Genomic DNA, 18261 nt, shown 5'->3' on the forward strand with positions numbered 1-18261 from the left:
AAATTCTGTAAGCTTATATGCCAAAAACTTACAGTTTCTAGGAGGTAGGAAAGTTGATGGTTTTTATTTTTATTTGCTTTTCTCTTTGCCTTTCTGTACTTTCAGATTTTTCCACATGGACTGTCTATTACTTGTATAATCAAGAAACAATAGAAGTTAAATATATTTTAGAAACTCATATGCAGTTATTAATTTTGTAAGAGATGGGGTGAGAAGATCCAGAATCCTGCCTCTATTTAAGCTTTTATTGAATTAAAGTCTAAGAGTCTTTCAACTGTTGGAAAGTTCTACTCATTTAAATATTCTTTCTGATATGGAACCAAAATCTACCTTCCATTCTTTGGTCCTAATTTGTCCTAGGGAATGCCACAAAATAAGCAAAACCCATCTCCTCTCCAATAGATGGACTTTCAGATATTTGGCAATGGCTATCATGTCTCCACAAATCTTTCTTCCTCTAGATTTTCCATTCCAGTCTTTTTTTCTTTGAGATAGTTTCCAGACCTTGATACTATCCTGACCATTGGCTTCTGGACATTTTCCAGTTTATCATATGTTTAAAGTGTGGCACTGAGAAATGACCACAACACTCCACCCTTTTTCTACATTTCATTCTCAGTTTCTGTAAATTGTGGTATTAGAGTTCTCTGACTTAAAAAGTAATTTCGGAATACTTCCCAATTCAGTGTGACTGTACTCTGAATCCTATCCTATGATTATGCAGAAGGAGAGGACTGAAATAATAAAAAAGAAACAAAAATAATAATGAAAAATTAAGATTATATGAGAGACATTCAATTATCTATCCCTCCGTCTTTTAATTTCTAAAGTTATATAGATGGATAAAGCTTTCCAGATCAATTTCTCATCCAGCCTCCTGCAATTATTAAAACGTTAGTAGAACTTTTTACCAAACATTGAAAAAAAAAATGAGAGAGCTTCTCTACTGATGGGGAAGGCAAAGGATTCTCTGTAGCTTGGACAAGGAATTTGAAGAATCTTTTGTCCTATACCATTTTCTACTCTTTGTTCCAGTCGTTGGTACCAGATTTTCTGGCTTTTGACCAACATTAGAGCTGAGTTAGACAAGGTCAAGCTGCATGCACATTGATTGGCCTCTCAACTGAGAGGCACCCCACAAGACGATAGTGAAAGGCCAGCGTTCATGGTGATGTGTAGAATATCATTTCTTGTCCTTGGCATGTTCTCAGCTCTCCTGCTAAACCCAGTGTACACCCTGATCTTCTTACCAGCCTAATGAGTCCTTTGCTTTTTATTCTTTTTGCCATTCCTCCTACATAGTAGGCACTTGTTATTAAAGTGTGATAAATATATGCACCAGCTCCAAATAACACTGAGCCCAACGACCTCCACCATGCATATGGGCCTGTGTGCTTAGTTTTTCAAAAGAGTACTTGCTTAATTGTAGGTACTGCATCTTCGTACACAGGATGCTTTATATTTCATGCTTGCTAGGCAGAAATCACTTTAAATCTTCAATTTTGAAGTTTTGTATTTATGCAGCTTTTATTTTATTTTTATTTTTATTTTTTATTTTTGAGACAGAGTCTCACTCACTTTGTTGCCCAGGCTCGAGTGCATTGTCATGATCTCGGCTCACTGCAACTTCTGCCTCCTCGGTTCAAGTGATTCTCCTGCCTCAGCTTCCTAAGTAGATGGGATTAATTTTTGTATTTTTTAGTAGAGACATGTTGGCCAGGCTGGTCTTGAACTCCTGAGCTCAGGTGATCCTCCCGCCTTACCCTCCCAAAGTGCTGGGATTACAGGAGTGAGCCATTGTACCCGGCCTTATGCAGCTTTTAAAATCAATTTTATTGAGGTATAATTTACGTATTACAAATTGCACCCATTTTAAGCCTACAACTAAGATACAGACTATTTCCTTTGCCACAGAAAATGTCCACTGCCCCTTTGCAGTTAATCCTCCTCCACACTCACTGCTGGCTCCAGGCTACACTGATCTACTTTTCATCACTGTAGATTAGATTTTCTTTTTATAGAACTTCATATATATGTAATCACACAATATGTACTCTTTTGTGTCTGGTTATTTTTGCCTGGAATAATGTCTTTGAGATCCATCTGTGTTGCTTCCTCCATCAGTAGTTCATTACTTTTTATTGCCAAATCGTATTTCACTGTATATATGGTACAATTTGTTTATCCATTCATGTGTTGATGGACATTTGGGTTATTTCCACTTGAGAGTTGTTACTAATAAAGCTGCTCTCAACATTTGTGTTTAAGCCTTTGTGTGAACATATATTTTAATTTATCTTGAGTAAATACCTACTAGAATTGCTTTATTATATAGTGAATGCATGCTTAGCTTTATAAGAAATTAGCAGCCTGTTTTCCCAAGTGATTTTACCATTTTATATCCCTACCGGCAGTGCATGTTCATTTATGTAGTTCATATATGCAGCTCTTTTAAACAATGTTTTGATTTTGAGATCCTGGTTTTCAAAATAATTTGCTGTGTTAAACGTTGCTTGACAAAAGAAAGACATCAATGAGCATGAGGGAATCTGTTTAAATATGTCTATTTTATTTAAAACGTTGATCTAATTTTTTTTTTTTTTTTTTTTTTGCGACGGAGTCTTGTTCTGTTGCCCAGGCTGGAGTGCAGTGGCACAATCTTGGCTCACTGCAACTTCCACTTCCTGGGTTCAAGCGATTCTCCTGCCTCAGCCTCCCAAGTAGCTGGGATTACAGGTGCATGCCACCACACCTGGCTGATTTTTGTATTTTTAGCACAGACGGGGTTTCACCATGTTGGCCAGGCTGGTCTCAAACTCCTGACCTCAGGTGATCCACCCGCCTCGACCTCCCAAAGTGCTGGGATTACAGGCGTGAGCCACTGCTCCTGACCAATCAGATTATTTTTGTTTTTAAAGAATTTAATTTATAGATCTTGGGCCTTGGTATTTAACCAGACACAATTATTCATTACTATTTAAAATGATCAGCTAAATGGCATACTTCCTTCAAATGAAAATCTAATAAACTGACCTTTCTCTAGTCTCCTAAAATTCTTAGGAATAGCTTCATATGACGTTCTACTTCTTTTATTTAACTTAGAAACTCATGAAAAAGCATATTCAATTAAAGAAAGGCTGCGACTTCCTAAAGTTCCAGTGATCAGTGACATACTATATGTCTAAGTGGCCTCCTGAACTCCCCCACTTACTGACAGGAAGAGAATCCGATTTCATAGATACTTGCCACTGTCCTGTTGGTTAGGGGCAGTGGATATCTGGAAAGCCACAAAGCATGGTATCATCCTTTGGATCTTGGTGACAAGAAATGAATAAAAAAGCAAAGCAAAATAAAACAATAGATGTACTTGGTCTATTTCATCATACCAAGATCTAAGGGTTTATAAGAGCACATTGTTACCAAGCAGCAAGCTTTTCGCTAATCCCACTTTACCAAACTGAAACTCCAGCATAAGGGCCAGGGTTGTCTGAATCTTGTCTGTGGCTCCCCAGATGTGGGCAGGAGAAGGAAGGCATTTGTGTAGTAGATAATGTAGTCCCCCATTCAACAGGGTGTCAACGAAAGGAATCTGATGTTTCCGTTCCTGAACTGTGAAATCAGGGGTAGTGTGCTTGCCTTTGGGGATTTCTGTCCTCTCCTAGATGGTCCACACCGAACAGATCCAACATTATTTTCCTTTGTGTCACAGAGCCTACATAACTCATCACATCTGTGGGCTATGAGGGGGTCATTAGGCAATGCCAGCCCTGCACCATCGATCTAACCCCTTCTACTCTTAGCTTTTTAGTTTCCATGAGAAGCTTTTCCTTACTCTCCAATTCCCTCTAAGTGATTTAAAAATATTTATTCTACACATGGGTTCATCTACTCCAGTGCTCACATTCCAGGGTTACTACATTATATTGACTTTTTCTTGACTGTAAGTAAGCCTTTCAGGGAACGTGGGTTCGTCTGTGTGACTTTGTGGAATTCTCGTTATTCAATGAGAACTAAAACCAGAGAAAGACATATCTCTGGTTCAAAGTCTTTTTTTTTTTCTTTTCTTTTTTTTTGAGGCAGGATCTCACTTTGTCACCCAGGCTGGAATACAGTGGTGGGATCTTGGCTCACTGCTGCCTCAACCTCCTAGGTTCAGGTGATCCTCCCACCTCAGCCTCCGAAGTAGCTGGGACTACAGGTGCACGCCACCACTCCTGGCTAATTTGTTCCTTTTTGTAGAGATGGGGTTTCACCGTGTTGCCCAGGCTGGTCTTGAACTCCTGAGCTCAAATGATCCCTCGGCCTCCCAAAGTGGTAGCATTAACCAGTGTGAGCCACTGCACCTGGCCTGGCTCAAGGTCTTTGATCGAGTAGTTTAGAATCCAATATTATTTCCTATGAATGAAAATGACTTTTTTTTTAAGATACAAAGATGACTTCTCAGGAAGTCGAATAGCAGTAGTATACTTTGAGAAACTAAGCAGGTTAACAGGACCAAGGTGCTGTCTCCCTAATGATGTATTATTTATTGTCAGTTAGATTCTGCTTTCTCCCTAAAAGGACTTGAATTAGAGACAGCTGAAGCTGATAGAGTTCATCTTTAGTTTCTTTCCACCTTGCTTTCTGCTGCTTCTTTCCCTCCAGCTCCCCACCCCCAACCGCTCAGAATCTACCCTGCTCTGACCTCCTCCAAAAAAGGGCCTATGCTCCCAAGGCACATCATCTTCCCCTCTTCTAATCAAAACCTCCCATCCTAGCAAGGCTGAAATCAATTTGGACATTCTGATTAAAGTTCTTCATAGGAAAATTAAAGTGACTAATAAATTTAACTCTGGGGAGAGGTGTTTTAAAGCAGTAATTTAGTTCTAATCTCAATTGTTGGCATTGGGAAGGCAGTCAGGGAATGCTGCAGCTGGGAGCCTCTGTCCCCTTCCTGTCCCCTCTCCAAGTCTCCCCTAAGCATGACATGGAGTGGGGAGAAGCTAATGGGCTCTTCTCTCCTGTATTCCCATTATTGTCCCCATTTATTTAGGAGGAAACTGAGGTTTGGGAAGGTTAGTCACTTTATCGAAGTTTCTTCCTAAACCAGCGGAGACAATAATGGTACCTACCTCATAGGGTCATTGTGAAGATGAAATTATCTGCTGCATGTAAAAGCCTAAGCTACCTGGAAAATAAGTACATAATTTAGTAAGTGCTTGTTTTTGCTGATATTTAATAACTGACCTACAAAAGGAAGGGAAGAAGCCAGCGCTAGGTACTCTCCAGTTTCCCTTTCTATGTATTTATTTATTTTTTATTGTTTTATTTTTTGAGATGGAGTCTTGCTCTGTCACCCAGGCTGGAGTGCAGTGGCATGATCTCGGCTCACTGTAACCTCTGCCTCCTGGGTTCAAGCAATTCTCCTGCCTCATCCTCGCGAGTAGCTGGAATTACAGGAGCATGCCACCACGCCCAGCTAATTTTTGTATTTTTTTAAGTAGAGATGGGTTTTCGCCATGTTGGCCAGGCTGGTCTTGAAGTCCTGACCTCAAGTGATCCACCTGCCTCAGCCTCCCAAAGTGCTGGGATTACAGGCGTGAGCCACCGCACCCGGTCTCACTCTGCCGCCCAGGCTGGAGTGCAGTGGCACAATCACAGCTCACTGCAGCCTTGACTTCCTGGGCTCAAGTAACCCTCTCACCTCAGCCTCCCAAGTAGCTACCATGCCTGGTTCATGCCACCATGCCTGGCTAATTAAAAAGAAAAATTGTGTGTGTAGAGATGGGGTCTCCCTATGTTGCCCAGGCTGGTCTTGAATTTCTGGGCTCAAGTGATCCTCTTGCCTCGGCCCCCTCTAGAAAGGTCTTCCCTTTCTAGACCTTTGTGACAACAATCCTGGGTTTCCATTTATGCTAGTGTTGTGAAGTTTCCTTTGAAATAAATCTAAGTAGGGGAGGTAAGCTGATTTAAAGAGAATAATTAGGTTATCAGGTATGTGGATGTGGCAAGTTGGTGATAAATATAAGTGATGCCTACTTCTTCATTGTAGAGTATGTTCAAAGTCCACAATGGGGTAGCCACTGTACTTCATATCGCAACTCTCAGCACTCCTGATCCCCTTTGGCCTGCTGTACTTTTCCTTTTCTCTGTAGAACTTATCACCTTCTAACATTCCATATATTGTTTGCCACTCTGTGCCAGAACGTCAGCTCCCCCAGGGTAGGAATCTTCCGTTTTTGTTCAGTAAGTGAACAAAGTATCTAAAACGGTACCTGGTCTGTAGTAGGTGATCAATAAAGATTTGGTGACTGACTGAATGACAGTGACATTCACGGTCCTTCATGATTTGGTCCCACTATATTTTCCTCAACTCTTGCCATTCTCACCTCTGTTAGACATCAATACTAGCAGTTTCCCATGCACATCATTTGAGCCTCCACCTCTGTGCCCTTACTCATACTCTTTCCTCTCCCATGGATAAATAATCGTGGATCTATGCAAAGATCCAGTTATAAGAATGTTCTTCATGGTCTGGGTTTGTATCAGTTAAAAATGTGAAACAGCCTCATTACTTCTTTATAAGTTAAAGAAATCATGGTAACTTGCACTTGATGGAGGCAGTTTGACCATATCTATCAAAATTACAAATGCACATAGCCTTTGGCCCAGAAATTCTGCTTTTAGGAGTTTATCCCACAGATATACTTGCTCTTGTGCCAAATGAATGTGTGTTGGTGAGTCACTGCAGTGCTTTAGTCACTCCTATTAGGCACTGCAGTGACAGAACTCATTACATTCTCATGTAGAGCTATATTTGTTGACGTGGGAAGATCGTAACAGCTAACGTTAATTCAACTTGCTATGTGTCACTGTGATAAGTGTTTTGCTATATTTTTATCTCGAGTAATCCTCATAACAACCCTGTGAGGTAGTTACTATAATAGTCCTCACTTTACACAGGAGGAAATGGAATCACTCAAAGAAGTGCATTTACTTAACCAGTATTTATACTATGGTCCAATTTTGTAAAAAATACGTAAATGTATATATATATGCATATAAAAAGATTGAAAAGAAATACATGAATATGTCAATAGTTGGATGGTGGCATTGTGAATAATTTTTATTTTCTCCCTTTCACTTGTCAGTATTTCAGATTTTTCTATTAAATTTGGAGGCCAACATGGAAGGAGGAAGGGAAGCCAGGAGGCACATGAATTGCTAAATTTTAAAAGTCCAGGCCAGGCGCGGTGGCTCACGCCTGTAATCCCAGCACTTTGGGAGGCCGAGGCGGGTGGATCACCTGAGGTCGGGAGTTCAAGACCAGCCTGACCAACATGGAGAAACCCTGTCTCTACTAAAAATACAAAATTAGCCGGGCGTGGTGGCGCATGTCTGTAATCCCAGCTACTCAGGAGGCTGAGGAAGGAGAATCACTTGAACCCAGGAGGCGGAGGTTGTGGTGAGCTGAGATCACGCCATTGCACTCCAGCCTGGGCAACAAGAGCGAAACTCCGTCTCAAAAAAAAAGTCTGGTGGTGATGTGGAACAATGACACAGATATGAGGGAAGTGTTTTTAGGCTGAGAGGAAAAAACTAATGAGGAGGAAGAGCTTGCCCAAAGGGAGAGAGGATGGCTTCTGGGGCCAAGTGTAGGAGAAAGCAAGAGAATATAGTGCCAAGGACACAGCTGGAAGGGGTAACCTTGAGGAGGAAGTACCTCCTTCTCATGAAGGTGGTGTGGGTGGATGAACAGGCATGGGTGAATGTGCAGAGAAGTAGGGAAGGTGAGGTGAAGAGGGGGACATTGAAGGAGTTCCTGCTTGATAACCTATGTCCTGTCATTGAAATCCAAAGCCAGGCCCAGTACCAAGGGGTCTGGCACAAGGATGGGGTAGGGGATATGAGGAGAGGGAGAGGAGTTGGAACAATTGCTGAGAGAAATTTGATATATAAAAGGACTGCCTTTCAGCCCTTGGGGCCCAGCTGAGGCTGGCTGGCCTGGCTTTGTAGTGGAGCCAACTTCATGACCTTCTCCAGCAATAGCTAGCTGCCTGGGAGCAGGCAATGGAGAGAATGTATGGTGGGGCTTTCACAGGGCCAGGGATTGGCAGAGCAGGTGCTGCCGAAGGTCACGGGGAGAGTGAGTCCAGGGGATCAACGCTAGCAAAGCTAAAATGGCCGATGGTGGGGCTGACTTGGAAAGAGGAGAGGAAGCCAGGAGGATGCTGATGGTCTCTGGAAAAGAAGAGAGGAGGAAGGATAGGCTGGTGGGTGTGGGGCCCAAAATGTGGTTGAGGGAGACCAATAGGAGGCTAAGTTCGGAGGGGCTATTCTAAATTTGAGATGTGGAAGTGGTCCCTTGACCCTTGGAGTAAGAGGAAAGGAGCAGCAAGGAAACTGTGCATGATGAAAGGGTGTAGACAGCATTCAAACAGCTCTTACCTTTTGGAGGCCATTGGGCAACTGCTATCATAATTACAAATGCATACCCCCTTCTATCCAGCAATTCCATTCTGAGGAATTTTTCCTACAGATATACTTACTTGCTTTGGTGCAAGATGAATGTATAAGGCAAATCACTGCAGTATTGTCTGTAATGGCAACAGGTCGGAAACTGCCTAAAAGTCCATCAGTAGCAATTTGATTAGTTAGATAAATTATGCTTCATAAAATGGAATGCTAGGTAGCTATTAAAAAGGAGGTAGATCGGCCAGGCGCGGTGGCTCACGCTTGTAATCCCAGCACTTTGGGAGGCCGAGGCGGGCGGATCAAGAGGTCAGGAGATCGAGACCACGGTGAAACCCCGTCTCTACTAAAAAATACAAAAAAAAAAATTAGCCGGGCATGGTGGCGGGCGCCTGTAGTCCCAGCTACTTGGAGAGGCTGAGGCAGGAGAATGGCGTGAACCTGGGAGGCGGAGCTTGCAGTGAGCCGAGATTGCGCCACTGCACTCCAGCCTGGGCGACAGAGCGAGACTCTGTCTCAAAAAAAAAAAAAAGGAGGTAGATCTTTATGTATTGATATGGAATGATCTCCAGAATATATTGTTAAATGGAAGAAGCAAGGTGCAGAACACTGTGAGTAGTTTATAATCTCTTTACTAGCATATGCATAAAACATCTCTGGAAGGATCCATAAAAAAACTGTTGCTGGGTGCAGTGGCTCATGCCTGTAATCCAAGGGCACTGGGAGGCTGAGGTGGGAGGATTGCTTGAGACCAGGAGTTCAAGACCAGCCTGGAAAACATAATAAGACTTCATTTCTACCAAAATAAAATTTGTTAAATAGCTGGACATAGGGGTGGATGCTTGTAATCCCAGCTACTTGAGAGGCTGAGGCGGGAGGATCTCTTGAGCCCAGGAGTTCAAGGATCTAGTGAGCTATGATCATACCACTGCACTCCAGGCTGAGCAACAGAGCAAGACCCTGTTTTTAAACAAAATAATAAAACTGTTACTATTCATTGCCCCTGAGGAGAGAGAGCTGTTGGCAAGTGAGCAAGGGTTGGAAGGGAATTTTCACGTATCCTGTTTTTTTGTACCTTTTGAATTGTGAACCATCTGAATGTATTACTTACTGAGAAAATAATTAACTAAAAACATATATACACATAATTTGAAACTCTTAGTTTTAATATTATGTGTACATATGTAATTTGAATCACTTTATAGATATTAAATCATTAAAACAAAAGCACAACAAAAACTTCCACCAGAGATTTCCTTTATATCAGACAGTTTATCGGAATAATGGGTGGGGATTTGGAGGAAATGAAATTGACCATGTGTCAATAATTGCTGAAGCTGGGTGATGGGTATATGGGGGTTTGTTTTCACTTAAAACATAAAATTGCCATGTTTGTAGATCAAAAATGGTCAAATTTTGGCAATTTCATGTGGCTTAAACTAATGCTGTTGTCATTATTTTTGTAAAGTTTTCATAGCACAAAAGTTTAAAAAGAAAATAAAACTCCCACTAGGTCCTTGCTAAGAACATCGGTGTACTTTCTCATCCTGGCTCTTGTATCTCATAATTGAATGGAAATTCCCATTCCCATATCAACTTCTGAAACAGCAGTACTGCCTCCCAGATTTCCCTTTATTACGGGACCTGGTACTGTCCTCAGGATTTTTTCTATTAACAACAATCTCTCCCCATCCTGTTGTGTGTTAATTGGCTACTACCTTATCCTTATTGCTGGTAAAGCTCATCCTGTTCTCAAAAAATCACTTCTTTAGTTCCTTATGATCGCTTGACATTCTCTTCCTGCTGTGACGTGTATTATTAGCAACTTAAACTAATTTGGGGTCATGCCCTTATCCAGGTTACTTGTATTTATCAATCTGGGGCCTGCTACCTCTCGGGCATCCATTATACATCACCGCAAAGGTCATCAGTAAACACACTTGTGTTCAACCTTTCAGCCCCAAGCTGTTTTGCTGATGTCTGCGCTTCTTATGTTACCTTAGAGGCTCTAACAACCTCAGCCTGGCCTCTGACACCTGCTAATCTGTGCCTTGTTGTCTGTCCTCAGGAGGCAGGTGGCTTCCTCTTGCTGCTTAGAGGTCCAGGCTTGCCTTCTTCCCCCCAACTTCTTCCATGTCTCACTGGCTTCCCAAGCTAAATAAGTTATCCCAACTCTAAGCCTCCTCTTTCCCTCCTCTGTGGAGAGCCCCACTGACTCCCTTGCTTGAGAAGTCTGGGTTTAGCGTACCTCCTCTGTGAGCTCACAGCATCCTTCATCACACGGAATTGTGCTTGCCACTTTGTCTCCCTGCTTCAGACTGTGAGCTAAAGGTAAAGATCATGTCTTGTTCTCCCTTGAATACCTCACACCTAGCACAGCATCAGGCACACAGTTAAATGCTGAACATAATATATTTTAAAATTTTTAATTTGAAGTACTTTCAACTTACAGAAAATGGTATGCAAAAACAGTAAAAATAACTTTCACATACCCTTTATCAAGATGCATCTCTTGTAAGCATCTTGTTACAACTGCTTTATCATTCTCTTTCTACTCATACGCACACAGACACACATATTTTTTCTAAAACACTTGAGAATAAATTGCAGACGTCATGTTCCTCTTCTCCTTAATACTTCAAACTGTGTTTCCTACGAAAAAAGACAATCTGTTATATAAACACAGTAGAGTTATCAAATTCAGGAAATATAGCATTATTGCAGTGTCCTAATATATAATCTGCCGTCCATATTCAAATTTTAATTGGCCCAATAATGTCCTGCATAGCTTTTCTTTCATCCATGATCCAGTCTAGGATCACACATTGTATTTAGTTTTTATGTCTCTTAATGTCTTAAGTCTTCTTAAATCTGGAACAGTCCTCAACCTTTCTTTGTCTTTTGTGACATTAACACTTTGGAAGAGTACAGGCCAATTATTTTGTAGAATGTCCCTCAACTTGGGTTTGCCTGATGTGTCCTCATGAGAGCTAGGTTACACATTTTTGGTGGGGGTGAAACATAAAAAGGCATGTGATGGTTGGTGATGTTAACCTTGATTCCTTGGTTAAGATGATGTCCACCAGTTTTTTCCACTGTAAAGATACTATTTTGTTTTTATGCTTAATAACTAACATATGGGGAGATACTTTGAGACTATGTAAATATCATGTTTCTCATAAAAATTTCACTCTCTAGTTTAAGGATCTGTTGATGACTCTTGCCTGAATCAGTTATTATTTTGGTGGTTGCCAAATAGTAATTTTTCAAAATAAGACATATGCACTGATTAAATGAATCACCTGTCTGTCCTACAGAAGGGATGCCTCCTTTGCTAGGATGGCAGCCTCTGGTTGGTTGCAAGAGTAGAGGAGTCTAGGCAGAGACAAGCTGTCAGCCTGGCTCTGAAGCACATGATACAGTATAGCTGGGTATATTAGTCCATTCTCATGCTGCTAATAAAGACATACATACCCGAGACTGGGTAATTTATAAAGGAAAGAGGTTTAATTGACTCACAGTTCAGCATGGCTGGGGAGGCCTCAGGAAACTTACAATTATGGCAGAAGGGGAAGCAAACATGCCCTTCTTCACGTGGTGGCAGGAAGAAGAAGAATGAGCAAAAGGGGGGAAAGCCCCTTATAAAGCCATCAGCTCTCATGAGAACTCACTCACTATCACGAAAACAGCAGCATGGGGGTAATTACCTCCCACCAGGTCCCTCTCACAACACGTGGGGGATTATGGGAACTACAATTCAAGATGAGATTTGTCGGGGGGCACACAGCCAAACCATATCACAGCGGTATTCAATCTTTTGGCTTCCCTGGGCCACATTGGAAGAAGAATTGTCTTGGGCCACACACACAATACATTAACACTAATGATAGCTCATAATGTTTTAAGAAAGTTTGCTCAATTTGTGTTGGGCCACATAGCTGTCCTAGACCACATGTGGCCTGCGGGCCACAGGTTGGACTAGCTTGCAGTATAGTTCTTGGAAACCTTAAATGAGGCCGATTCTCCTGCAAGCCCCTGGCCTTTATCAGGGCCCAGAATGGACCCCCTGGATTTCCCAAGATAGTCTCCATGCTGAGAGCTAGCAGCAGCAGCTGTTTACTCAGTAGTTCCCATGCCTGTGGGTCTCATGCCTGCCTGCTCTGGCTATTTTCCGTCAAACTTGAGAACAGAAAGGGTAAAGGAGGGCAACCTTGGCTTCCACCTTGACTTATTTGAAAAATGTGCACTAGCCGGGCACGGTGGCCCACGCCTGTAATCCCAGCACTTTGGGAGGCCAAGGCAGGTGGATCACGTGAGGTCAGGAGTTCAAGACCAGCCTGACCAATATGGTGCAACCTCGTCTCTACTAAAAATACAAAATTAGCTGGCGTGGTGGCAGGCACCTGTAATCCCAGCTACTCGGGAGGCTGAGACAGGAGAAATGCTTGAATCCGGGAGGCGGAAGTTGCAGTGAGCTGAGATTAGCCTGGGCAACAGAGTGAGACTCCGTTTAAAAAAAAAGAAAAATGTACAATGAAATTCAGAATTCCATGCAAGCTCTTCTGCCATTCTGGAGACCCACATTTTGAGGCTCTTGTATCAAGGCATTGTTTATTTTGTGGATTCAAGTACAGAAAAGGAAGGGGTGTCTGACCACCTGGAGAACAGAGGGAAGGGCTGTGGCTGTTTTGGAATTGTATTGGTTTTCTGGGGCTGCCATAACACAGTGCCACAAACTGGGGGGCTTACAACACAGAAATCTATTCTCTCACAGGTCCAGAAGCTAGTAGTATGAAATCAAGGTGTTGGCAGGGCCGTACTCCCTCTGAAGCTTGTAGAGGAGGATCCTTCCTTGCTTGTTTCAGTTTCTGATAGCCCCAAGCATTCCTTGACTTGTGGCTGCACAAGTCTCTGACTCCATCTTCACATGGCCGCCTCCTCTGTGTGTCTCTGTGTGTCTTCACATGGCATTCTCCTTTATCTGTGTCTGTGTCCAAATTTACCTGTTGTAAGGACACAAGTCGTATCAGGCTAGGGCTGACCCTTATGATCTTATCTTAACTGGATTACATCTGCAAAAACCCTATTTCCAAATGTGGTCAAATTCACAGGTACTGGAGGTTAGGACTTCAACATTATATTTGTAGGAACGTGGTTCATTTCATAATGGGACCTTATCTGAAATCCAACCCACTTGAGAACACAAAGTGGAGTGCTATTCTCTGTAATGCGTAGCCCAGCACAGCATAACTCTCTTTGTTTCTCCTGCTCACTCTGGTTTTGGTTGGCTTGACAACATGTAAGGAAGGAAAATGAGACAGGCAGAACATGTTCAGCCCCCTTGAAATAGACTTAGGACATAATTTTCAAGTGATCACAAGCTATTCATGTAACCATTACATAGAGGACAGTAACAGAGAGCAAGCACAGTCTGCAGAGCTCTCGCCTCTGCATTCCCTCATATAATTCTAATAATTACTTTATGATATAAATATATCTGTCGCTGTTTGGCAGATGGGGAGCATGAGACCCAGAGAGACGAAGTGATTCCTGCAGGTCACACAGCTACAAACGTAGTAAATTCCATGTGGGGCAGGATCAGGTCTGTTACGCATAGAGCCTAGCCCCATGTTAGGCATTCAGTAAATGTTTTTTGGCTGAATGAGTGAATCCGGGACTCCAGCTCTGGTCTTCATTTCCTGATCCATTACTCTTTCCACTGGACCTCACAAATGACTACTGACTGAGGTATGGTCCCAAGACAGTGATTAGGTATGGATGTAACAGGGTCAATTTCAGATTCTTATGTTAGAATTGATAACCTTCTGAATTCTGTGGCAATAACCATGTCAGTCTGTAATTGCTTCTTGTTCCTACTTCACATCTGCAACAGATCAAGAAGCGATTTTGTCAAGATACTTAAACCATTGGCTTCTAATTTTACTTGAGCTGCATAACTGGTGTCTAAAATTATGTTTGCACTAAAGGCAGGACTTAGCACATGAGTTTTGCTATAACAATGTATCAAGGAAGTAAAGAATTCAGCATGTTGGCCGGGCGTGGTGGCTCATGCCTGTAATCCCAGCACTTTGGGAGGCCGAGGTGGGTGGATCACATGAGGTCAGGAGTTCAAGACCAGCCTGGCCAACATAGTGAAACCACATCTCTACTAAATAATACAAAAAATTAGCTGGGCGTGGTGGTGGGTGCCTGTAATCCCAGATACTTGGGAGGCTGAGGCAAGAGAATCGCTTGAACCTGGGAGGCAGAGGTTGCAGTAAGCCAAGATCGCGCCATTGCACTCCAGCCTGGGCAACAGAGCGAGACTCCATCTCAAAAAAAAAAAAATTCAGCATGTTACCCTCATATCACTAAAATGGAATGTTGGCATTCCCTTATGTTCATTTCAGGTCCCCATCAGCATTATTGAGGCAGCCAGGAAAAGTCCATTTAGCCTAGCCAATGAGGAGTCATTAACAAGTTCTTGTGTGCCCAACCCTAGGCTAGGTACTGGGGGAGAAAGAAGGGAGGGAAGCTCCGTGAAGGAGCTTACAATCTAGTGAGTGATGTGCCATTCACATAGGAAACAATGAGCAGAGAAAGGAGAAAGCTAGTATCTGCTGAGCACCTGTTAGGCGCCACCTTACGAACCCTCTAAAGCAAGTTTTGCCCCCATTTAACAGGTAAGCAAACTAAGGGGCAAAAACATTTAGACAACTTGCCCAAGATCAAATAGCTAGTAAGTGGTAGAACTGGGATTTGACCCTACGCTCCTCTAACTCAAAATAAGAGAATACTGTGAGATGACTTATTGTCAAGTGCTAGGTTGCATGGGCCAGAGAAGATGCAATGGAATAAATGTAGGAAGGCCAAGATGGGGCCTCTGGGAGATAGGGTGTGTCAGGAATGGGGCAGCCTGCAGCAGATGCTCCCATCCCAAATCCCTTTATGACCTGTGCCCGTTAAAACCACCTGTTCCCATCGAAGGGCTCAGGCTTTGTTCATCTCCTCTTCTGGTGTAGTTAGGGAGGCTGGGAGGGAAAGCTGGTTCAGATTTCTACATTCAACTCAAACTGCTACCCTCTCTGAGGCTACCTTTCAAGTGCCTGATGTCCTGGGCCAATTTCTCTGTGTGTCTCAACCCCAAAAACACAGCTCCTCCTGAGCTGAGAGAAGCCCCTCTGCTTTGTGTGGTGGCCTGGTGCTTCTCATTTCAGAACCACAAGACCCCGCACTCTCCTGGCCTGCCCCTCCTTCCTTCCTACCCTTATGCTTCTATTCACATCGAAGGGATGAAAGGAATTTAACATGTTTCTGCTTTTATTCCGTGGCAGTAAGAAGAGCTGGCTTAGCTGGCTATAGAAGCTTTCCAGTCTGCTCAAGCCATTACTAGTGGAATAGCTCCATCGGAAATATCGGATCCATAGATAAAATAAAAAAAGTGCACATATGTTCTCTGACTTTTTTTTTTCTCCCAGTGGAGAAATTAAGATGGAAAAGTTTGTTTCTAAGTCTGTAGTCCTAGTTCTCAAGAGTCAAAGAGTTATGGTATATGGGGTAGGGGTGGGATGGGCTTCTCTTGAAAGAAAAATTGGATAAATGAAGGATTTTGTAGGGCCCTTAAAAGAAATGCCAGATTGCTCAGGCATGGTGGCTCATGCTTGTAATCCCAGCACTTTGGGAGGCCAAGGTGGTGGATCACCTGAGGTGAGGAGTTTGAGACCAGCGTGACCAACATAGTAAAACCCCATCTCTACTAAAAATACAAAATTAGCTGGGCGTGGTGGCACATGCCTGTAATCCCAGCTACTTGGGAGGCTAAGGTGGGAGAATCACTTAAACCCGGGAGGTGGAGGTTGCAGTGAGCCGAGATGGCACCACTGGACTCCAGCCTGGGCAATAAGAGTGAAACTCCATCTAAAAAAAAAAAAAAAAAAAAAAAAAAGAAAGAAATAAAGAAATGCAGGATTGTGCTTGAAGGTTTAACTCTTTAGATTCATAGGAAGTTGCCCTTCAGCTAGTATCCCCCAATGATTACATCTCACATAATTATAGTACAATATAAAGGCCAGAAAATTTGACATAGGTACAATGTGTGTGGGGGGGTTCTATGCCATTTTTGTTTGTTTGGTTTTTGTTTTGTACTAACTCTTCCTTCTATATGCCATTTTATTACATGTATGTATTCGTGGCACCAGTATTGCACTCAAGATGCAAAACACTTCCATCACCACAAAGATCTCTCCCATGTACCCCTTTATAGTCACACCCCTGCCCCCCACCATCCCTAACCTCTGATAACCATTGATTTGTTCTCTATCTCTATGATTTTGTACTTTAAAAGGTACAGTTTCTTTAAGAAAATAGATTGGCACCTCTAGTTTTCACAGAATCTCAGGCTTGAAGAAGTGGCTTCTCCAGCCCAGACTTGTGTCTCATACCCAAATTCCCTCCACAATATCCCTGCCAGGTGTCCATCCAGACCCTACCACGTGCAAACCAGAACCTCCTCTGGGATTTTAGGAGTAATGAAGAATTTGATATAAACATTTAGAGCAAGGACATTGTTTCCTTCCATAAACCCATTCCATAATTAGCGAAATGCTTACCTTTAGAGTAACTACTACAAAATGCCTTCTCACGTGCTGATTTCCCCATTACACACTGTTCTGTCCCAAACAAGCATTTACTTTTTCTATTCCTTTTACCTAACGAGAGGGATGAGGTTCAGGAAGCCTGGAAGGCTCACAGAAAATTCCAGAAATCCCCTCCTAATTACAGACTAAATAGCCTGGCCTCTAGCAGTAGGCACCCTTCAAATAAACGTGATTCATGTGTGGAGTTTCATTCCCGGGCTGATTATGAATGTGTTATCTAAATGTTATCTATACTTATTGATCCATGAGATCATTTGAACTGGCCCCCAACTCCCCAGCACTCTTTTGTGGTTAGGAGAGCTATACTGGACACTCTATTGCCCATTGCAACAACATCAGAAAGTACTGTCAACAAATATAAAGCCAATCCCTCAAGATGGATCCCAAGTGACTAAATTTTTAATAGAATCAAGTAGCCATCTGCTGACTAGAGGTCAGAAAACCCACACTTCTGTTTAACTTTGGGACTTTCAGAGCTCCCCTGAAGCAACCAATCAGAGCTCACCTGTAGCAACCAGTCAGGGCTCATCTGTATCAACTAATCAGATCTCAGCTGTGTTGACAAATGAGAACTAATCAAATTTGAATCCTTCATTTGCATAAAAGGAACCTCATTGAGAACCTGAACAGGAAGTTTTGCTATAAAACCTGGACCCTCCATTTATTAGAAGGCTGTGTTTCCTCTCCACCCTCTGCCCCCTGCCAGTTTATTCACTGGAATAAAGTCTCTTCTTCCAAATTCCTTATGACAGAACTTTTGTTCACAGTAATGACTGAAAGTCATGTTAAGACTGTAAGAGGCGAGGGAGGAGCCAAGATGGCCGAATAGGAACAGCTCCAGTCTACAGCTCCCAGCGTGAGCGACGCAGAAGATGGGTGATTCCTGCATTTCCATCTGTGGTACCGGGTTCATCTCACTAGGGAGTGCCAGACAGTGGGCGCAGGACAGCGGGTGCAGCACACCGTGCGCGAGCTGAAGCAGGGCAAGGCATTGCCTCACTCAGGAAGCACAAGGGGTCAGGGAGTTCCCTCTCCTAGTCAAACAAAGGGGTGACAGACGGCACCTGGAAAATCAGGTCACTCCCACCCTAATACTGCGCTTTTCCGACGGGCTTAAAAAAGGGCACACCAGGAGATTATATCCCGCACCTGG

At 42.8% G+C, this 18261-nt stretch overlaps 1 protein-coding gene across 3 annotated transcripts in view; it reads left to right on the plus strand.

Annotated features, from left to right (window-relative positions):
- PABIR3 (PABIR family member 3) overlaps window positions 1–18261 on the plus strand; it is a 143792-nt gene that overhangs the window by 74804 nt on the left and 50727 nt on the right. The window contains exon 12 of one of the 3 annotated variants that reach the window (XM_055267257.2): window positions 7131–7362. The exons of the other annotated variants lie outside the window; for them this stretch is intronic. Coding sequence (XP_055123232.1) covers window positions 7131–7314 — 184 coding nt within the window. The 3' untranslated portion in view covers window positions 7315–7362. Of the gene's footprint in view, window positions 1–7130; window positions 7363–18261 lie in introns of those variants that run through there. 3 annotated transcript variants of the gene reach the window in all.

The sequence above is a fragment of the Symphalangus syndactylus genome, chromosome X (genome assembly GCF_028878055.3).
Source record: "Symphalangus syndactylus isolate Jambi chromosome X, NHGRI_mSymSyn1-v2.1_pri, whole genome shotgun sequence".
NCBI lineage: Eukaryota > Metazoa > Chordata > Mammalia > Primates > Hylobatidae > Symphalangus > Symphalangus syndactylus.